Source organism: Rhinopithecus bieti, unplaced genomic scaffold, assembly GCF_001698545.2.
Source record: "Rhinopithecus bieti isolate Rb0 unplaced genomic scaffold, ASM169854v2 scaffold_52032, whole genome shotgun sequence".
NCBI lineage: Eukaryota > Metazoa > Chordata > Mammalia > Primates > Cercopithecidae > Rhinopithecus > Rhinopithecus bieti.
The window spans coordinates 217,481-240,464 of record NW_016821592.1 but is presented as its reverse complement, the minus strand read 5'-3'; the positions used below and the strand labels follow the sequence as shown (position 1 = coordinate 240,464).

Sequence of the window (22,984 nt, the reverse complement as noted above, 5' to 3'; positions counted from 1 at the left end):
TAACTGCCTAGGTTACACATTAAGGAGCAAATAGAGATTTTTACCAAAGGCAGACAGATTCCAGAGCCTATGTTCTTAATCACAGAAACCTCGGCTATCCTCTGTCTTCTCATTCATAAAAATAACTATCCCTAATTGTTCGTTTTGCTACATAATCTCCTTTTCTAAATCTCAGATAAGAGATTTGTAGATAGGATGGAAAATGAGCTGTTCATGACTGGCCACTAATTAATTCTGGTAAATGGAAAGAAGGAATTAACTCCTTCAACTGAAATCCAAAACAAAAGAGCGACTAAGATTTAAGAATAAAAGCTTTCTCTTACGCAGATGGTCATGATAAGCAAATCCTGAGACCGCACCTGACCAAGTCAATATTTGCTCCTTGAACACTACTTCTGCTTGTTCATTACAAGGGTTTATCTGGAAGATTACAGATAAATCAGTTACTGAATCCATATGAGCACTGCCCTGGAAAAAAATAAAGATAAAAAGGCAATCCCATGGATGCTGCAAAACAAACTCACTCTAAAATTGTTGCTGAATAATTACTCTTGTATTTCTCTTGACTCACTTTCAACTAATTATATGGCCACAATAGAATCAGTACTGACACAGCATTCCAAAGATGCACAGGACCTTCCCACTGCCAGTATGTTTTCCTTACTATAATAGTTTATTCAAATAAAACAATTTACTCAGATCCAGCATCAGCATCTTGCTCTTGCAGGTCTCGGAGAAGAGCTTTCACTTTCTCTTGATTCTCAGAAGTCATATGTAGCGTCTGAAGGGGTACTTTGGCTTTGGGTTTCCATTTTGGGCGTGCCTCTCCTTTGCTTATGTTATTGTTGCTAGGTCTATAGAGGACAAAAGAGCAAAATTACACACATTATCTGCGATCAGAACTTTTACACTCTCCTCAGGGTCCCCAAATACACAATACAAACTGGATTGTCAAGTATCTTACAAAAGATGACAATGAATGTGAGGAGATTCTCCACTTTCTATAGTATTTGCCAGACTTCATTACATCAAAACTGCTGGAAAAAAACCTTATCAGATTCTTGGCCAGGCACAGTGGCTCACGCCTGTAATCCTAGCACTTTGGGAGGCCGAGGCTGCTGGATCACCTGAGGTCAGGGGTTTGAGACCAGCCTGGCCAACATGGCGAAACCCTGTCTCTACTAAAAACACAAAAATTATCTGGGCATGGTGGTGCGTGCCTGTAATCCTAGCTACTCAGGAGGCTGAGGCAGGAGAATCACTTGAACTCGGAGGTGAAGGGTGCAGTAAGCCAAGATTGCACCACTGCACTACAGCCTGAGAGACACAGCGAGACTCCGTCTAAAAAAAAAAACTTACCAGATTCTTAATCATTAATTCTGGCTTCACCAACTCAAGAATCCCTGGGAAAAAGCAATGCTAATGATGGTTTCCTCTGCACTATAGGGCTCTGAAAAGAAATAAGCTACACACAAAGAGCATTTCATTTCATTCTGCATTAAAATCTGAAAACCACTGAGTTTCATTCTTCCTTGTGAATATTAGGTCCTATTTCTAAAATACCCAATTATCTTTATTTCTGATTATTAAAAAAAAAAAAAAAAAAAACAGGGGGAGGGGCTCACACCTGTAATTCCAGCACTTTAAGAGGCTGAAGTGGTAGGATTGCTTAAGCCCCAGGAGTTCAAGACCAGCCTGGGCAATATAGCAAGACCCTACTTTAAAAAAAAAAAGAAATAAAAAAATTACACAGCATATATAATCTTTTATGATTTGTCTGATCATGAGGAAATGATCAGTAAAGATGAGGGGGAGTTGCGAGTTTCACATGTTCCTATCTTAACCACCATTTATTTGTACACCCCTGTGACTTGCCTTCCTTCCTGTTATTAAGGGCGAACCATCCTTTATCTTAAAGTCAGTCTTTCTATTTGTAAACTATATGCCATTTCTTTAATCTCCTCAAGGAAATCATTCCAACACTTATCCTCCTTTCTACATCATTGGTTTTTCATTCTTCTTTGGATCATTCCCATCAGCATACAGACATACTATAATGTCTACCCTCTTAAAAAAAAATTAAACCAAGCCAACTCCTCCCTTGAGTGCACATCTCCCTACAGCTACTGCCCCATCTCTCCTCCCTCTAGCTCCCTTATAGTAAAGCTTCTCATTTAGCTATCTCAGTTATCAAAATCATTGTCTCTGTCTCCATTTTCTTTCCTCTTCTCTCTCAAACACAACCCAATCAGTATTTCCTATGCTAATACAGCTCTTGTCAAGGTTAACTATGATATCCACATTGCCAAATCCAGTGGACAATTCTTAGTGCACATTTTCCTTGACCTGCCAGAAGCATTTTTCCACAAATGTGTACCCTCTTTAAGCATACAATTCAATCTTATTGACTACTCTCCTTTAAAACACCTTTGTCCCTTGGCTTCCAAAAACCACTCTCTTAGTTTCCTACTTCATTGGCAGCTCCTTCTCAATCCCCTTTGTTTTTCATACTTTCTCTTGGTTTTATTTTTTAATTAAAATTTTTAATTGATACATAATAACTGTACATTCTTTATAGGGTTGATAGTGGTTTGGCTGCAAGTCAAATCTCATCTTCAATTGCAGTTCCCATAATCCCCATGTCATGGGAGGGAACCAGTGGGAGATAGTTGAATCATGGAGGCAGTCTCCCCCATACTATTCTCGTGAACATACTATTCTCAGTAACTTCTCACGAGATCTGATGGTTTTATAAGGGGCGTCCCCCTTCACTTGGCTCTCATTCTTTTCTCTCCTGCCACCTTGTAAAGAAGGATGCGTTTGCTTCCCCTTTCGGCATGATTGTAAGTTTCCTGAGGCCACCCCAGCCCTGTGTTTTTTGCTGTTTCCTAAACCTTCCAAGCACGTTCCTGCCTTAAGAAATTGCTATTCCCTCTGCCTTGAATATTCTATACTCAGAAATTCACAGCTTATTCCTTTACTTACTTCTTGCCTCTCTTCACATGATATCTTATTGGGGGCTATCTACCTTATTAGGGGGGCTTTCTACATAAAATAGTAATTCTATTTTGGTATTTTATATCCCTGTTACACTCCTTTATTTCTCTCCATAGCATGTGCCACCGGGTAATGTTATACATTTGTTTATGTCTTTTCTATCTCAAATCCCATTCTATCTAGATAAGGACAATATTTTACTCCCTGCTGCAATTCGAAGTCCCTAAAACAGAAAACAGTGCCTGGTGCATTCAGTAAATACTTACTGAATGAATGAACACCTATGGACTCCAATAATGTATAATGTCCACATGTTTTGAAAAACTATGGAGCTGCAGCTAACTCAGAAGTTAGGTTCTTGGCTAGGCATAGTGGCTCACACCAACTGTGGCTCACCTTCAACACTATGGGAGGCCAAGGCAGAAGACTCGCTTGAGCCCAGGAGTTCGAGACCAGCCTGGGCAACATAGAGAGACTATGCTGCTTGCTATTTATAAAGTCTATAGTAGTGTACAGTAATATCCTAGGCCTTCACATTCACTCACCACTCCCTCACTGACTCACCCAGAGCAAATTCCAATCCTGCAACTCCCATTCACGGTAAGTGCCCTATATAGGTACCATTTTTAATCTTTTATACTCTATTTTTACTATATCTTTTCTATAACTAGACATGTTTACATACACAAATACTTACCATTGTGTTATAATTGCATATTTAGTACAGCAACATGCTGTATAGATTTGTAGTCTAGGAGCAATTGGCTACATCATATAGCCTAGGTGTGTTGTAAGTTGCACCATCTGGGGTTGTGTGAGTACATTCTATGATGTTTGAACAACAATGAAATCACCTAACAATGCATTTTTCAGAACACATCTCTGTCAATAAGTGATGCCTAATTGTATTTATACTGTATAACATGCAATAGCAAAATGTTTACTTTTATTACTCATTAGAATTACTAGAATTCCCATAATTTATTCATTAGTTAAAAGTTGAACAGGAGAGAAGCCTAGATAAGACATCTGTTACTGGTCACCACATGTAACACCATCAGATGATGGCTGATTTGGCTGGAAAACACACAGCTTATCAACTAGAAAGACACAGTACAGTCATGTTGCACTTTAGGCTGTTCAATGTTTGTTTCTTGAGATGGAGTCTCACTCTGTCACCCAGGCTGGAGGGCAGTGGTGTGATCTCAGCTCACTGCAACTTCTGCTCCCAAGTTCAAGCAATTATTCTGCCTCAGCCTCCCTAGTAGCTGGGATTACAGCTGACCACCACCATGCATGGTTGATTTTTGTATTTTAGTAGAGATGGGATTTCACCCTATTGGCCAGGCCAGTCTCAAACTCCTGACCTCAAGAGATCTACCCACCTGGGACTCCCAAAGTGCTGGGATTACAGGCGTGAGCCATTGTGCCTGGCCATGTTCAATGTTAACATCATCATTTTAACATCAATCTATGATGCCTAAGGAATACTTAAAATAATTTTCCTCACACTATTTCTATATTTACTATCAGAGTAACACTGGGTATAATAGCAGTATTACACTCAATTCACAGCGTCATGCAACCTACATACACACAAAAGCTGTTATTTCCCATCATGTCTTCAGAAATGGGTTACAAAGAGGAAGACAATTAATTTGACCAGAATTACTCGACTTTTTTTCCCTTCTCAGCCATTCGTTGTCCCATACATTAGGGGTTGATACCATTTCCATATTTAAACATTCAAAGAGTTATAATGACCTGGAAGGGCGCCTTGATTCACTGAAGATGCAAAAGTCATCTCCATCATCCCATATTCTACTGGAGGCCTTTCTGTTGCCGCCACCTCCACCACCACCACCGCCACTGCCACCACTACCACTCCCATGAGATTTACTGGCGTGGCTCCTGCCTCCTCTTCCTCCTCTAGAAGACCCTTTTCCACCTCCTTTGCCTGGCTTGCCTTTTCTTCTTACTGAAGAACTCATTTTCACCTGTAAGAGAAAAAAATTAATGTAGACATCATAAAACCAGATAGGTATGATAATCGTTTGTTTGCCAAACTTATGAATATAGGCTACTTTAAAGAAACGAAGGAAAATGCACATGTAAAAAGAGCTGATCTTAGAGCAGGATTCTGAATCTGTTCCAGTGAAAACATTTTAAAACTACAAAATAAAAAGAGCCAGCCAGTTTAGGGGTAGTGTGGATAAATCTTCACAAAAGATTTATAAGCACTTCTACCTCAGGACTAATATTTAGTGAATGTCTCTGACACAGATTTCTTAACTAAAGATATACACCATAAACACATGGAGAAGTGTCAAACACACATGTCCAGGCTTTAATCCTAGATTCTCATTTGGTTAGGTCTAATTTAGAGTTTTATTTATTTATTTATTTATTTAGAGATGCAGTCTCGCTCTGTCACCCAGGCTGGAGTGCAGTGGCACGATCTCTGTTCAGTGCAACCTCCGCCTCCTGGGTTCAAGCAATTCTCCTGCCTCAGCCTCTGGAGTAGCTGGGACTACAGCTGCCTGCCACCATGCCCAGCTAATATTTGTATTTTTAGTAGAGACGGGGTTTCACCATGTTGGTCAGGCTGGTCTCAAACTCCTGACCTCAAGTGATCCGTGCACCTCAGCATCCCAAAGTGCTGGGATTACAGGTGTGAGCCACCACACCTGGCCTAGTATAGGATTTAAAAAATCCAGTTGAGAAGTTTCCATGCATTTAATATATGTTTTGACAAAATTTAAATGTATATACGCTCTATCAGGAACACAGCTTGGGCTCAGAGATTCTGCCAAGGGCAAAAGGGAAGTAGGCCATAAAACAGATAGCTCCTAATCTTTTTCCAAAGGACCGACTCCATTTACAATGGAGTGTGGAGAAGTTCAAACTTAAAGGTGCTTTCAAGAATAGTGAGGTTGTGGGGAAAGGGAGATTACAGGATTAAATGAAGATACAGTTTAGACTGTTGGCCAACTAGTTTGCAGGAAGCAAACCAAGGAATAAGACCACTAGGAAGTTCCTTTTTGGGATTAGAACAAGTATTAAACCGGGATCTCAGAAACTATTGCTTCACAGAAGCCATAATTTGGTTGGATTAGTTTGTAAAGGAATTTACTCTCCAGAGCATTGTTGAAAACAATTGAGCACTCAACCATGGGCATACCCAAAGCCGTGCCTCCCAGAGGAGCAACAACAGAGGCTTAAAATCATGGGAGGGAAATAGACTTCACTAAAACATTCTAGCCAGTCACTAAAAAGTAAACCAGCAAATAACAATAAGAAGCCCCCGAAAGGGGAGAATCAGTACCCAGAGTTGTTATAGTGTGTTATCTAAAATGCCCGGTTAACAACAAAAAGTCACAAGGCATGCAAAGAAACGCTTAAGTATGACCCATACACTGGGGAGAAAAAGCACAAACTGTCTATGAGTGAGATCAGATGTCAGATTTAACAGAAAAGAATTTCAAAATAGTCATTGTAAGTATGTTCACAGAAATAAAGGAATGCACAATTAAAGCAGTAAAGGAAGGTCTGATGACAATGTCATATCAAATTGAGAACATCAATAAAGAGATAAAAAATTATATATATTAAAAAGAACCAAATGGGAATTCTGGAGTTGAAAAGTATAATAATTGAAATTAAAAATTCACTAGAGAAGCTCCATAAACATGAACTAGCAAGAGAAAGAACTGATGAACTTGAAGACAGACTGACATTGATTATGCAAGCTGAAAACAGAGATAATGATAAATGAAGAAAAGTGAACAGAGCCTTGGAAAAATGTGGGACACCATCAAGGGTATCATACACACATAATTAGAATACCAGAAGGAAAGGAAAGAAAGAAAAGAGCAGAAAAAATATTCAAAGAAATAATGGTAGAAAACTTCTCTGATTTATTGAAAATCAATAACCTCTACATGCAGGAAGCTCAATGTCCTCCAACTATTAGAAAATAAACACAGAGATCCACAAAATAGATAAGTTGCAACAAAAATGTTGAAGGTCAAAAGACAAGGAGAAAATCATGAAAGGAGTAAGAGAAAAACAACTTATCACTTACAAGGGGAACCCCAATAAAATTAATGACTGATTTCTCCACAGAAACAATGGAGGGCAGAAGGTAATGACATATATATTTAAAGTACTCAAAGAAAAAAATAGGGCTGGGCACAGTGGCTCACGCCTGTAATCCCAGCACTGTGGGAGGCTGAGGTGGGCAGATCACGAGGTCAGGAGATTGAGACCATCCTGGCTAACACAGTGAAACCCCATCTCTACTAAAAATACAAAAGATTAGCTGGGCGTGGTGGCACGCACCTGTAGTCCCAGCTACTCGGGAGGCTGACATAGGAGAATCGCTTGAACCTGGGAGGCGGAAGATGCAGTGAGCTGAGATCGTGCCACTGCACTCCAGCCTGGGTGACACAGTGAGACTCTGTCTCAAAAAAAAAGAAAAGAAAAAAAGAAAGAAGAATAAATAGTTAACCAAAAAAAGCTATCTTTCAAAAATGAAGGTAAAATGAAAACTTTCTCAGACAAACAAAACTGAGAGAATTTGTTGCCAATAGACTCGCCTCACAAGAAATACTAACAACTCTTCAAGTTGAAGCAAGTGTCCCTGGATGGTAATTTAAATCTACATGAAAAAACAAAGAGTAAAGGTAATTGTGTAAGTATTTTTAAAAATCCACATTTATAGGCCGGGCGCGGTGGCTCAAGCCTGTAATCCCAGCACTTTGGGAGGCCGAGACGGGCGGATCACAAGGTCAGGAGATGGAGACCATCCTGGCTAGCACGGTGAAACCCCGGCTCTACTAAAAATACAAAAAAAAACTAGCCGGGCGAGGTGGCGGGCGCCTGTAGTCCCAGCTACTCGGGAGGCTGAGGCAGGAGAATGGTGTAAACCCGGGAGGCGGAGCTTGCAGTGAGCTGAGATCTGGCCACTGCACTCCAGCCTGGGCGACAGAGCGAGACTCCGTCTCAACAAAAAAAAAAAAAAAAATCCACATTTATATTGGGCATTTATTTATTTGAAAACCAGTATAAATGTATTGTTTCTTCTTCCCTCTGAAATGATTTTAAAAAGCAATTATATAAAATAAGATGTATATGATATAATGTTGGGCCTGTAACCTACAGGAAGGTAATATGTATGTAATATATTTGCCAATAACAGCACAAAGAAGATTGGTGGGAGCATAATTGTACTGTGCTGAGAAAATGACTACAGACAGTAAAGTAATACTTGTAATAAGTATAGTTGGGTATATAACATTAATAGATATAATATGTATAACAATACTATAAAAGGGAGGAAGGGAATAGAGCTATATAAAAGTAATACTTCTATATATCTGTCTTAGTCTGTTTTCTGCTACAACAGAATGCCACAGACTAGGTAATTTATAAACAATAGAAGTTTATTTGGCTTATGGTAATGGAGGCTGGGAAGTCCAAGAGCATGACAATGGCATCTGTTGAGTATCATCTCATGGTGGAAGATGGAAGGCAGAAGTGGGCATGATACAGAGAGAGGCACCAGCAGCCAGACTTATTTTATAATTACTCATTCTTGCTATAACTAACCCACTCCCATGCTAGTGACATTAATCCGTTAATAAGGGCTCTGCCCTCATGATTGAATTACGTGTTATTAGGCCCCATCTCCTAATACTGTTGCATAGGAAATTAAATGTCTAACACATGAACTTTGGGGGTAAACATTCAAACCATAGCAATATTGCTGGAATTAAGCTAGTATAAATCTGAAGCTGTTCATAAACCCCAAAGCAATCACAAAAATATTACATTAGAAAATATTCACTTAATGACTAAATGCAAATGAAAGCATAAAGTAAGAACAGAGGAAAAAATAGACATTGAGACATACAGACGTCCAAAAGTAGACTAGAATTAGATGTAATTCCCAGTATACAGATAATAAAAATAAATGTGAGAGAATAAAGCAGTCCCATCAAAAGACAGAGACTGTCAGACTGGATTAAAAAACAGGATCCAAATAGATGCTGTCTGCAGGATAGGCACTTTAAATTCAAAGACACAATAAATGAAAAGTAAAAGGATGGAAAAAGATGATCTTGCAAACAGCAACCACAAGAAAGGTGGAGTGGCTATGTTAATATCTGACAAAATAGACTTGAAAGCAAAAAATGTTACTAGAGATAGGGATATTTCTTAATGACAAAAGGGTTAATCTGTCAGGAAAAGATAACAATTAAAAACACATATGTACCTAATAATAAGGCACCAAAATACACAAAGCAACAACTGACAGAAATGAAGGGAGAATTAGACAATTCAATAATAATAGTAGGAGACTTCAGTACCTCACTTTTAATAATGGTAGAACAACTAGACAGAGGATGAACAAGGAAATAAAAGACTTGAACAACACTCTAAACCAACTAGACCTAAATAGGTGTCTATAGACAAATATTCACACTTCTCAAGTACACATGAAACATTTTCCAGGATAGACCATGCTAGGTGATAAAAGCGTGGTCTATCCTGGAAAAAAAATACATTTCTTTTTTTTTTTTAAGATGGAGTCTTGCTCTGTCGCCCAGGCTGGAGTGCTAATAGTGCAATCTTGGCTCACTGCAACCTCTGCCTCTCAGGTTCAAGCGATTCTCCTGCCTCAGCCTCTCAAGTAGCTGGGACTACAGGCACCCGCCACCATGCTCCCTGGCTAATTTTTGTATTTTTAATAGAGATGGTGCTTCACCATATTGGTCAGGCTGGTCTCGAATTCCTGACTTCAGGTGATCCGCCCACCTTGGCATTCCAAAGTGCAGGCATTACAGGTGTGAGCCACCTTGCTCAGCCATAAACCTCAATAAATTTAAAAAGAAAGAAAGAATATGAACTATGTTCTCCAACCAAAATGGAATTAGAAATCAAAAGCTAGAAAAAATTTGGGAAACTCACAAATATGTGGATATTAAAACTAGGTCTTCCTAGGTATTCCTTTCTTCAAAATTCTTGATGATTATACATATGTATTCAGTGTTTAAGTTTGTCTCTCCTTTCTACTCCCAGAAAGCTCTTTGAAAACAAGACTATGTCTATTTTGATTACCACTGTACCCTTAACACAGTGTCTAGCATATGGTAGGAATTCAATATCTATTTGTGGAATGAATGACTGAAGGTTGAAAAAATGACTTATGTGGGAATGGAGATTTATTCATCTATTTATTCTTTCCACAAATATTTATTGAGTACTTATTATGTGCCAGATCCTGAGGATATAACAGCAAAGAAGACAAAATTTCTGCTTCATGAAGCTTACCTTCTAGAGGGTAAGACAGACATTAAACAAATAGATATATATTATTACTTAAGTGTTATCGAGAAAAAAAAAAAACAACCTTGAGGCAGTTACTTTAGATAGAGTGGTTGGGTAAGGCCTCTTTGAGATCACGTTTTAAAGGACATCCGGAAGAAACTGAGAGAATGAGCCATGAAATAGTCATCCCTCAGTATACACAGGGGATTGGTTCCAGAACCCCATGTATACCAAAATCCACGGATACTCAAGTCCTCCAGTCAGCCCTGTAGAATTTGCATACAGGAAAAGCCAGCCCTCTGTATGTGTGTTTTGCATTCCAGGAATACTGTCTTTTCTTCTTTCTTTCTTTCTTTCTTTCTTTCTTTCTTTCTTTCTTTCTTTCTTTCTTTCTTTGTCTCTGTCTCTGTCTCTGTCTCTGTCTCTCTCTCTCTCTCTCTCTCTCTCTCTCTCTCTCTCTCTCTCTTTCTTTCTTTTTTTTAGACTGGATCTTGCTCTATCACCCAGGCTGCAGTGCAGTGGTACGATCACAGCTTATTGCAGCCTCGATATCCTGGGCTCAAGCAATCCTCCTGCCTCAGCCTCCTGAATAGCTGGGACCACAGACGCACCACCACACCGAGCTACTTTAAAATTTTTTTAGTAGAGATGAGGTTTCGCTTTGTTGCCCAAGCTGGTCTCGTACTCCTGAGCTCAAGCAGTCCTCTCACCTTGGCCTCCCAAGGTGCTGGGATTACCGGCATGAGCCACTGTGCCTAGTTGAAATACTGTATTTTCAATCTGTGTTGGGTTGGAAAAAATCCACCCATAAGTGGGCCCGTGTAGTTCAAAACCATGTTGTTCAAATGTCAACTTTACTCACAAAAATGTAGAGTCATTAAAATTTTAACAGGCAAGAAAAATAACAGGTCAAACTGAATTCTGTAAGGTTGTGCATCAGTAATTATCTATGATTTCTAAAATTTACGGAAAGGAAATAAATCAAACAGACAGATTAGAACTTCCTCTCAAAAACCATGCATCCCAGGTAAATTTGTGTACTGAGAAACATTAGGAAAAAGCAAGAGGATACTTACTCTGATTCAAAACAAGTTGTCTCACACCAATCCAGAAAATGTTACTTTTACAAGTAGATCTGAGATATGCGCTCAAAATTTTAAACGAAGATTTGCTGACTGTAATGGTATCCAATACCACTCTCCCAGAGTTTTCCAGGCAATAGGAATTAGGTTGTATAATCCACGTGGTTACATTCCACTATCTATTCCGTCTAGCCCGGGAAGATTCCAACTATCTTTCTTCACCATGGATACAGGGACCTAAGTTTGGCTGTAAGAGTATTCTTTGTTTGACAGCCAAGGCACTGAAAAGTGACTACACACTACTCTCCTCCCAGGCAGATCTCTGACTGATCCAACAATATAACCAGCTCCATACAGATATCCAGATCTCGTATCCTTTTTCGAACTGACATCGTCCCCACCCTTCTCCCCAAAAAAGCCACACAGACAGAGACAGGGAACGGAGCCTGACCCCTTCAATCAACCCCTTAGCCTGCTCCAAGCCTGAATTTCACGCCTCGTCCCCCGGCCCCACCGCCCCCGCACTGCAGTTTCAGCGTGCACAACCTCAGCGGCAGAGCTCCGCCTTGGTCCGGTCCCGGGGCCTGAGATCCTGTTGGTCCAGATTCACCGGCCCCAGGCAGACAGGATGAAACACTGGGCCGCGATGCTCCTCAGATCCCGACCACTCCTGGAGCAGGAGGCGGCAGACACACTGACAAACAGGGCGACGCGCAGACCGTGCGTACAACGCGCATCACTTGTCCGCAGAAGTGGAAGACGTACCTGGCTCGCAGAGTTGGGTCCCGAGCCAGCTGTCGGGAGGTGTTGCCCAAGGGTCAGAGGTCCCCACAGGGCTTGGCCACCCTCACGGTTCTCACTCGGAGCAGCCCTGTGGCCCAGCTGCAGCGGCACAGCCCCGGCGCCTTCTGATTAGCTCAGCTTCAGCCCCTCGCGTATTCGCTTCCGGGTGAGAGGTGCCCGGTCGCCCCAGCAACCAAGTCGCACCTGGAGCTGTCCTAGCGCCTAGTACTCTCCCGGCTGCAGAGCTGGCCGCCCAGGGGGAGTCGCAGAGTTTGGAAGATCTCTCTAACACCTCTCGGCCAAGTGAGTGCCCATCCTCCCAACGACCCGGGCAGAGAAGGGCTCCTTTAAGTCGAACTAGCGTGGAGACAGAACTTGCTTGGCCTCCGGTAACTCCTGTAGGGGTGTGACATATTTCCTAACCGTCTAGCCGAGGGGCACGGGGGAACCCTTGGTCTGGGAATCTAGCTCTGATCTGTCGCTGTTGAGACACCCGAGGCGCGTGCCAACCTCCCTGGGCCTCAGTTTCCGCTATGGTGCCGGGCGGTCTCTGTGAGGTTCCCTCTAGCTCTGACATTCCCAAGTTTCGAATGTAGAACATTTTAGCGGCAATTGAAAACAGTCCAGTTTCTGATATGATTACGTTTAATGCTCTGCTTCATAGGCATTTAACGATTACTTCCGAAGTGCCCTTCATTCACTAGACGTTCTGTTACTATTAGTACTAAACACAGAGTCGGACAGTAGGGTGAGAAGAGATTTGACTAATCCGCCATTCGTGGGCTGGAGGAACTGGGTGGGATAGGGGATCCCGGTACAAAGGCATGATTTTGATAGAACCCTAAGTACGACAGTAGGAATAGGCCCAGAGTGCTGTGGGGGCTCCTGAAGGAGTCTGAGGTTGAAGAAAGGCTTTGTGGGAGAGCCCATACCTGACCTAGGGCTACAAGAAAACAATAGCTAATATTTACAGAGTTTAGACACTGGGCTAAGTGCCATTTTTTTTTTTTTTTTTTTTTTTTTTTTAGAATCCACTGTTGCTAATGTCAGTCCTTTGTAGTTTATTGTAGGTAATGTGGTTTTTGTTTGCTTGTTTTTAACTAGCCTAACTGGCTTTTGGTCTTTTTTTTTTTTTTTTTGAGACGGAGTTTCGCTCTGTCGCCCAGGCTGGAGTGCAGTGGCCGGATCTCAGCTCACTGCAAGCTCCGCCTCCCGTGTTTACGCCATTCTCCTGCCTCAGCCTCCCGAGTAGCTGGGACTACAGGCGCCCGCCACCTCGCCCGGCTAGTTTTCTGTATTTTTTAGTAGAGACGGGGTTTCACTGTGTTAGCCAGGATGGTCTCGATCTCCTGACCTCGTGATTCGCCCGTCTTGGCCTCCCAAAGTGCTGGGATTACAGGCTTGAGCCACCGCGCCTGGCGGCTTTTGGTCTTTATGTCATGAAATTTTACTGTAACCTGTCTAGGTGTGGGATTTTGCTTAGTTCCCATTTGTAGTCCAAGCAGTCATTTTCTTCAGTTCTGAGAAAATTTGGGGTATTTATTCAAATATCTCTTATTCTTTCCCTCTGGAATTCTTATTAGACTGACAGTAGCATTTTGGATCCGCTTTCCATTATTTTAAAATTTCTCGTGCTACTTGCTTTTTTTAATTAAAAAAATGTTTTTTCCAGCCATCTCACTCGCACTTTGTGCTACTTTCTAAGCACATTTTTCAACCTAATGTTCCAGTTCACTGATTTGTTTTCAACTGTATCTATTCTGCTATTCATCCCTCCTAAGAAGTTTTATTTCACCTATTATTCATTTCCTGGATTGCTAATTGTTCTTTGTTTTTTATAATCACCTGTTCCTATTTCAAAGATACTAATACTCTCCCTTTCTCTCTGAGGATATTACAGTTTAAGTCCTCTACCTATTGTGTTAATTCTGTTTCCTCAGAGGGGATGAACCTCTAGCCTTTCTCAACTGGCACCTAAATTAATTTTTAAATTCCCTTGCCCCACCCATAAAAACTCTGATTCAGTAGATGTGGGGTAGAGAGAAGAAACTTAGAAGCGTCTCACGTGATTCTGAAGGATGGGCCACAGAGGATATGCCTGCATACCCTCTCTACATAAGTTTTCTTCAGTATCGGAAAATACAGTTTCTAATGTTTTGGTCCACTAAATGTCCAGGGATCTGAGACCCAGAGTCCCCCTCAGTCTTGTGGTCCTCTTTCTTCCTTTTTCTCTTGGTCTCCATACCATTCTCATTCTGTGTGGCCCTACCAGCCCTTCCCCACTTGCTATCTTTATTTTCCATTTCTTCCTACTGTCAATTTAAAGATTCCTCACTCCGCCTTACCTCTGTGGGACAATCAGTAAATCATATGGGCTACCAAAGAGAAATAAAACATATCCACACAAAATTTATACACCAATTTTTTTTTTTTTTACTCCTAGGAAGCTGTATGTTTTAAAATTTTACATCCATGTTTATAGCAGTATTATTCATAATGGCCCCAAACTGGAAACAACCTAAATGTCCATGAACTGATGAATGAATAAACAAAATATGCTATTTCTGTACACCATATTTATACAATATACTTGGCTATAAAAAGGAATGAAGTACTGATACACAATACAACATGGATGAACTTTGGAAACATTAAGTGAAAAGAGCCAGACATAAAGGACCGCATATTGTATGATTTCGTTTATAGGAAATGTCCAGAATAGGCAAATCCCTGAGGCAGAAAGTAGATTAGTGGTTGCCAGGGGTTTGGGGTTGTGGGGTGACGGGTGTTTGAGGGGAATTGTAATGGGTAACTGCTCATGGGTACAGAGTTTCTTTCTGGGATGATGAAAATATTCTAAAATTAGATTGTGATGATAGTTGCACAACTCTGAATCTACTAAAAAACATCAAATTGTATCTTTTAAAGGTAGATTTTATGGTGTGTGAATTATATATTAATAAAGCTATCATAATAAATAAATTTTAAAGGAGATCATGTAGGCAAAATTGTTTATTTCCCCAGGACCCTACATTAGACAATGGAAATACCAAGTAATCATGATATGCTGTGATCTTGAGAAGTAAGTCCATTTGGATAGTGTTGAAAGCACGTTGGTTATAGGTCTTATGACATTAGAATATTTACATTTGGCTGGATGTGGTAGCTCACATCTGCAACCCCAACACTTTGGGAGGCTGAGGTGGGAGGATAGCTTGAGCCCAGGAGTTTGAGACTGGCCTTGGCAACATAGTGAAACCTTGCCTCTATCAAAAAAAAAGTAAACTTATGTCATTCTTCTTAAATCTTTTAAAACAGCTTCACAAGTGTATAAGATCAGCTTTATCTTTCCAAATGGAGATAAGTATGGTAAGCATACACTGCAATTACTTTTTCTGTACAGAAAATTAAATAGCTTAAGAATAAAAAAAGAGACTTAAATTTTATAAAACTATTAGGATATTAACTTTATTAACTAAGATAACAGAAATCCTAATAGATAAAGAGATGTTAAAATCAAAACTCCAGTGTTAACTCTAGCCTTGGAAACCTATGGGATCTGTCAATCTTCCTGGCCTTTGAGTCTCAATTGTTACAAGATGTTGTACGTCCACGAATTTACTCACCTCTGGTCTCACTGGTTTCAGTGCTAGGGAGCCAAAGAAACCCATGAGGTGTAGTTGCGATTAGGCCCAGATATAACTATTCTCATTTATAATCTTCAGTATTTCTCCTTTGTTTAGATGGTGACTGTACAAGAGCATCTTCTGGAATCTATGAGAGAAATGGAATAGGTATTCATACCACTCCTAATGGGATTGTCTACACAGGAAGCTGGAAAGATGACAAGGTATTGTTGTTGTTTTTAATACTGGCAGTGGATAAATAACCCTGTGGGTTTAATGATTCCAGGCATTTCACCATTAATCAAAAACTCCTATAATGAGTAGACTATATAATAAAAATAACGAATGATCATATTAACATGTATTAACTTATGAGTAATATTAAACTCACTGCAGAGAGCTAATCATCGTTATTATCTTTCTCATCTCCTATTCATTGAGTAAAGCTGAATCCATTACATAATTTTCTCATTTAATCCTCATAACACCCTCATGAGCTGGGTACCATTAATACTCTATTTTACAAATGAGGAAAATCAGGCTCAGGTTTCTTGCCCATCTAGTAAATGATAAAACAGGAAAGTATACCCTGGTCTGCTTGAATCCAAATTTGAATTATTAACAACTACTTTGTACTGGTTTCTTGAACTAACTAAACTGGTTGCCCTTTAAGATTTCTGATACATTCAGGGTATCTTGAGGACTCCTATTATCTTCATCGTGGACCCCTTGATGTTCAAATGCCCCAGATCCAGAACATTTGATTTAGTGGGCTTCACAGATAGACACAGATGAAGGAAAATGATAAAAATGTTGTCTTTGTACTATGGAAATAAAGGACAATACAAAGTTGATTAATAATTAGCAGATGATAGACATATATTTGTACATTTTTGAAAGGTTCTTGGGAAACTAAAGATTAGTTTCTAAGGTAATTTCCTTTGTTACAAACAGATGAATGGTTTTGGAAGACTTGAGCATTTTTCAGGAGCAGTATATGAAGGACAATTTAAGGATAATATGTTTCATGGACTGGGGACTTACACATTCCCAACTGGGGCAAAGTATATTGGAAATTTTAATGAAAATAGGTAAGCTTAAAATAAAGAAAAAATCACTGCAGTTCTGAAAGATTATTTTCTGGTACGTTTGCTTAAATACTTATTTATTTATTTATTTATTGAGACAGAGTCTCGCTCTGTCATCCAGGATGGAGTGCAGTGGAGTGATCTCAGCTCACTGCAACCTCTGCCTCCTGGGTTCAAGCGATTCTCCTGCCTCAGCCACTCAAGTAGCTGGGTCCACAGGTGCACACCACCATACCCAGTTAATTTTTGTAGTTTCAGTAGGAATGGAGTTTCACCATGTTGGCCAGACTGGTCTAGAACTCCTGACCTCAAGTGATCTGCATGCCTCGGCCTGCCAAAGTGCTGAGTATACAGGCGTGAATCACTGTGCCCAGCTGCTTAAATACTATATTTAGTTAATTCTAAATATTCTTTTATAATATAGTTTCTAAAAATTGTTGGAGGCCTGGTACAGTGGCATAGCACCTCAAACATCATTGATGGTCAAGAAATATTTGTTGAATAAATGAAGTAATTAAGCTAGAGAGCCAATGTAAACTTTTCATTTTTTTAACTCATTGTTTCGGTTTTGTATGAACTTAGATTATGTGATCCGAAAATCTTGGACACCAAATAATTGATTGTATTTGTTTGGAATAGTACTTGTTTTTTCTTTACCTTTTTTCTTTTTTTTTTTGTAGGATATGAAGGCAGGATGCTGGGTTTAAAAGCAAAGCTTAAAACTAAAAGATATAATGCTTCAGACGTAGTATATATTATGCTAGACGATCTTATATCTGGACTGTAAATTATTTGTCTTTGTTAATGAAAAACTTATTTTCTACTATTGCAGGGTGGAAGGTGAAGGGGAATATACTGATGTCCGAGGACTAGAATGGAGTGGTAACTTTCATTTTACAGCTGCTCCAGACCTGAGATTAAAACTTCACATGTAGATGTGCTTCACATTGTAGATTTAATGTTAAATTAAAGTTTAAATGTAGTAATTGAAGCTTTTAGTTGTAAGGAAAGCAACTTAATCTGTTATTTGAAATGACTTCACACACTATACCTATAAGTTTGCCCAATAAAACCATCACATCCTTACGTCTTTTTGAACTTTATTTTCACTGTCTTACAATTAGTTTAAAATAAATTACATGATTCAATTCAGTCTACTTATTATAATAACTATGGCAGAATCATCCAAATCTTGGCAAAGTTGATTTCCAATCCTCTGTTTGAGTTTTGTCGTCTTTTTTTTTTTTTTCTAGTCTGTGCTGGTGTGTCCTGGTCAACATTCACCCTCTTTGAAAAAAAAATTTTTAAGGCCATAATACATTTTATTTATTTATTTATTATTTTCTAGCTTTTATTTTAGGTTCAGGCATACATGTGCAGGTTTGTTATACAGGTAAACTCATGTCACAGGGGTTTGTTGTACAGATTATTTTGTCCCCCAGATACTAAGCATAGTATCCAATAGTTATTTTTTCTGATCCTCTCCCTCCTCCAAACAGCCACCCTCAAATAGCCCCAGTGTTTGGGATTTTCTGTTCCTGTGTTAGTTTGCTAAGGATAATGAACACAATTTTAAGTGTACAATACATTATTGTTGACTACAGGTACAATGTTGTATAGCAGATCTCTAGAGCTTATTCATCTTGCTTGACTGAAACTTCATGGCCTTTTATTAGTTACCTCTTGTTTTCCTATTACCCCAGCCCCTGGTAACCATTATTCTACTCTTTGATACTACGAATTTGACTATTTTATTTTTGAGATGGAGTTTCACTCTTGTTGCCCAGGCTGAAGTGCAACAGCGCGATCTTGGCTCACTGCAGCCTCCGCCTCCCAGGTTCAAACTATTCTCCTGCCTCAGCCTCCTGAGTAGTTGGGATTACAGGCATGTGCCACATGCCCAGCTAATTTTTGTATTTTCAGTAGAGATGGGGTTTCACCATGTTGGCCAGGCTGGTCTCGAACTGATCCACCCGCCTTGGCCTCCCAAAGTGCTGGGATTACAGGCGTGAGCCACCCAACATGGCCAAATTTGACTGTTTTAAATACCACATACTTAACAGTGGAGTCATACAGTACTGGTCTTTCTGTGACTGGCTTATTTCACTTAGAATAATGTCCTCAGGGTTCATCCATGTTGTCACAAATCACAGGATTTCTCTTTTAAGGCTGAATGGTATTCTATCGTATGTATATACCACATTTTCTTTATTCATTGTGGTGGATGTTTTGTTTCCACATCTTGTCTATTGTGAAGAGTGCTGCAGTGAACTTAGGGTACTAATATTTATTTGAGATCTTGATAGCAATTCCTTTTTTTTTTTTTTTTTTTTTTTTGAGACAGAGGAGTCTCACTGTTGCCCAGGCTGGAGTGCTATGGCGTGATCTCAGCTGACTGCAACCTCTGCTTCCTGGGTTCAAGCGATTCCTGTGCCTTGGCCGCTCAAGTAGCTGAGATTACAGGTGTGCTCCACCACCCCTGGCTAATTTGTTGGTATTTTCAGTAGAGATGGAGTTTCACCATGTTGGGCAGGCTGGTCTTGAATTCCTGGCCTGCCTGGCCTCCCAAAGTGCTGGGATTACAGGCATGAGCCACTGTACCTGGCTTCAATTCTTTTGGATAAACACCCAGAAGTAGGATTGCTGACTCATAATATAGTTTTTTTTGTTGTTGTTATTTATTTATTTATTATTATTTTAATGCGGACCACTTCACAAATTTGCATGTCATCTTTGCACAGGGGCCATGTTAATCTTCTCTGTATCATTCCAATTTTAGTATATGTTCTGCCAAAGCAAGCACAGTAGTTATATTTTTAATCTCTTGAGGAACCTCCATAGCATTTACCACAGCAGCTGCACCATTTTGCATTCCCAGCAACAGCGGGCAAGTGTATGGTAATCCAGTTTTTCCCACTTTCTTTCTTTGCCCTTACTGAAAATCACAGGGTACTTTGACTACTCTGTGACCCGGCTGGCTACAGGTTTTTCTCAGCAGGCTTGAATGCAAACTGGGCCTTGAACATTCCCAGGCACTGAGAAAGGTATTTGGGTTGTTGCTCAAAACACTGAAACTGGCCCCCAGCCTTGAGCCAAATTTCTCAAACTGTCATAGAAACTCCAGACTCTGATCCCCTTGCTGCAGACACACAGAAAAGGTATAACATTCCTTTTCTCTCTCAGCGATTACTGCAACACTCTGTACAGAAGTTTCCCTAATACATTCTTTGGACTGATCACCCTAGAGCTTAGAATTTTTTTCTTTGGTATTCCAGCTAGCCCTATCTCAGGACAGTTGGAGACTCCCTTGTGGGAAATCCCCCTGCCACTGCTTTTTGGGGTAATTCCAGCCAAGGATTTGAGGGTTTAGAGAGACAAAACAGCAAGGGTTCAATTTATCCAGTTCCTTAGCATTTGTTTTTTGTTTTTGGTGATAGCCATGCTGTCTGGTATAAGGTGATATCTCATTGTGGTTTTGATTTCTATTTCTCTGATGATTAGTGACATTGAGCATTTTCCAAATACCTATTGACCATTTATATGTCTTCTTTGGAAAATGTCTATTCAGTTCCTAATCCATTTTTAAATCATATTATTAATTTTTTGTTACCATTGAGTTGTAAGAATTCCTTATATATTTTACAGATTAAATCCTGATCTGATATATGATTTGCAGATAGCTTTACCCATTCTGTAGGTTGTTACCTTTTCACTCTGTTGATTGTTTCCTTTGCTGTGCAGAAGATTTTGGTTTGATGTAGCCCCACTTGTTTACTTTTTGTTTTGTTGCCTGTGCTTTTGGTGTCATTATCCATGAAATCATTGCGAAGACCCGTGTCATGAAGATTTTCCCCTGTTTCCAACAACATTTGGAAAGGGTCGTATACCATGACCAAGTGAGATTTATCCCTGGGATGCAAGGATAGTTCAACATACAAAAATCAACTAATGTGATATTCCACATTAACAGAATAAAGGATTAAAATCACATAATCAGCTCAACAGATGCAGAAAAAGCATTTAACAAAATTGAGCACCTGTTCATTATTTTAAAAAAAACCTCAACAAATTAGGAATAGAAGGAAATTACCTAAGCATAACAGAGGTCATATATAAAAAGCCCGTAGCTAATATCATACTCAACAGTGAAAAATTGAAAAGCTTTTACTCTAAGATTGGGAACAAGGCAAGGATGCTAACTCTTGTTACTTCTATCTTTAAAAAAGTATACATTAAAGGAGACTATCAAGAAAATGAAAATACCATCCTCACAATGGGATAAAATACTTGCAAATCATATCTGTCAGAAATTTGCTTAATATAGTCACTGCCTCAGCATCCATTTTTAGGCTTGACATAAGTTGTCTGACGTCCAGTCATATCCCATTACTGTTGGCCTAGTTAAAACTTTCCTTCCCCTTGTAGTTGTTTGCAATACAGCCCACTTGTTCCTTACCCTGCTGACCCAAACCCAACACATCTCACAGGTGCTGACCATGATAAAACCTAAAGGTCAACATAAGTCATGCAAAAATAAGTTCCCTCTTTCCACGTGTTTTCTTTAAACTAGCCAATCCACAACCCCAGAGGGAAAGCCTAAGGGATAACATCCATGGACCTTAATAAAGGTGTAGTCCTGTGGTCCTCTCTCTCACCCCCACCCCACTGGTTGAGCTCACTGCTACCTCCAGATTTCCAGAAACCATAGCAATAAAATTATGACACTGATAAAAGTCTAGTTTTCAAAATTTATAAAGAACTTTTATAACCCAACAATTAAAAAAAAAACCCCATTTTTAAAATGGGCAAAGAAGTGGGGGGCAGTGGCTCACACCTGTAATCCCAACACTTTGAGAGGCTGAGGCAAGTGGATCACCTGAGATCAGGAATTCAAGACCAGCCTGGCCAACATGGCGAAACCCCATCTCTACTAAAAATACAAAAAATAGCTGGGCGTGATGGCAGGCACCTGTAATCCCAGCTGCTCAGGAGGCTGAGGCAGGAGAATCGCTTAAACATGGGAAGCAGAGGTTGCAGTGAGCTGAGATTGCACCATTGCACTCCAGCCTGGGTGACAGAGCGAGATGCCCATCTCAAAAAAAAAAAAAAAAAAGGGCAAAGAATTTGAATAGATGTTTCTCTGAAGAAAATATACAAATGGCCAATAAGTAAACAAAAAAATGCTTAACATACTTACTCTTAAGGGAAATGCACTTTAAACCCACAAACCCACCATGAGATACCACTTCACATCAACTGGGATAGCTATTTTTATTTTATTATTTTATTTTATTTTAAGTTCTGGGGTACATGTACAGGATATGTAGGTTTATTACATGGCTAAATGTGTGCCATGGTGGTTTGCTGCACTTATCAACCCATCACCTAGGTATTAAGCCCAGCAAGCATTAGCTATTTTTCCTGATGCTCTCTCCCTTCCCCTGCTCCCGCAACAGGCCCCAGTGTGTGTTGTTCTCCTCCCTGTGTCCATGTGTTCTCATTGTTCAGCTCCCACTTTTAACTGAGAACATGCATTGTTTGGTGGGATGGCTATATTAAAAAAATAATAAAAATAAAAAATAGAAAAAAAGACAATACAAAGATCGGCAATGATGTGGGGAAATTGGAGCCCTCACACATTTGCAGTGGGAATATAAAATAGTGCAGCTGCTGTGGAATACAGTTCCTCAAAATATTAGACATAGAGTTACTACATGACTCAGCAGTTCCTAGGTATGTACGCAAGGAATCAACTTGTACACGAATGTTCATAGCAACGTTACTCATTGCTATAGTCTGAATGTGTCCCTCCAAAATTCATGTTTAAACCTAATTTCCTCATGCCTGTAATCCCAGTACTTTGGGAGGCTAAGGTGGGTGCATCATTTGAGGTCAGGAGTTTGAGACCAGCCTGGCCAACCTGCTGAAACCTCTTCTCCACTAAAAATACAAAAATTAGCCAGGCATGGTGGTGTGCGCCTGCAATCCCAGCTACTCGGGAGGCTGAGGCACAAGAATCGCTTGAAACTGGGAGGTGGAGTCTGCAGTGAGCCAAGATGGTGCCACTGCACTCCAG

At 39.9% G+C, this 22,984-nt stretch overlaps 2 protein-coding genes across 9 annotated transcripts in view; one reads left to right on the top strand and one right to left on the bottom strand.

Annotated features, from left to right (window-relative positions):
* Positions 1-12,340, bottom strand: part of DHX57 (DExH-box helicase 57) — a 76,817-nt gene extending 64,477 nt beyond the window's left edge. The window contains exons 1-3 of one of the 4 annotated variants that reach the window (XM_017860438.1): positions 12,177-12,340; positions 4,762-4,994; positions 696-854 (exon numbers count right to left, since the gene is read on the bottom strand). In XM_017860438.1, the coding sequence (XP_017715927.1) occupies positions 696-854; positions 4,762-4,988 (386 nt within the window). In that variant the 5' untranslated portion in view covers positions 4,989-4,994; positions 12,177-12,340. Of the gene's footprint in view, positions 1-695; positions 855-4,761; positions 4,995-11,957; positions 12,154-12,176 lie in introns of those variants that run through there. The other 3 variants (XM_017860437.1, XM_017860435.1, XM_017860436.1) reach the window with 3 other exon arrangements.
* A 24-nt stretch (positions 12,341-12,364) lies between these two features.
* Positions 12,365-18,056, top strand: MORN2 (MORN repeat containing 2). 5 transcript variants are annotated; one of them, XM_017860443.1, is made up of 6 exons: positions 12,408-12,497; positions 15,219-15,276; positions 15,513-15,563; positions 15,938-16,044; positions 16,775-16,911; positions 17,741-18,056. In XM_017860443.1, the coding sequence occupies exons 5-6, from the start codon at positions 16,775-16,777 to the stop codon at positions 17,841-17,843; spliced, it is 240 nt and encodes a 79-aa protein (XP_017715932.1). In that variant the 5' UTR covers positions 12,408-12,497; positions 15,219-15,276; positions 15,513-15,563; positions 15,938-16,044; the 3' UTR covers positions 17,844-18,056. The 5 variants fall into 5 exon arrangements, with proteins under 5 accessions (XP_017715936.1, XP_017715932.1, XP_017715935.1 ...); XM_017860444.1 differs by lacking the exon at positions 12,408-12,497 and adding an exon at positions 12,509-12,583; XM_017860447.1 differs by lacking the exon at positions 15,219-15,276 and having other exon boundaries at positions 12,365-12,497.
* Positions 18,057-22,984: the final 4,928 nt, after the last annotated feature.

What these genes read in the sequence shown, in the direction of transcription:
- MORN2 (XM_017860447.1), top strand. Translation starts at nt 16,775, where the DNA reads ATGAATGGTTTTGGAAGACTTGAGCATTTTTCAGGAGCAGTATATGAA. An exon ending in GGAAATTTTAATGAAAATAG is followed by an intron (nt 16,912 to 17,740) that starts GTAAGCTTAAAA and finishes CTACTATTGCAG; the next exon opens with GGTGGAAGGTGAAGGGGAAT.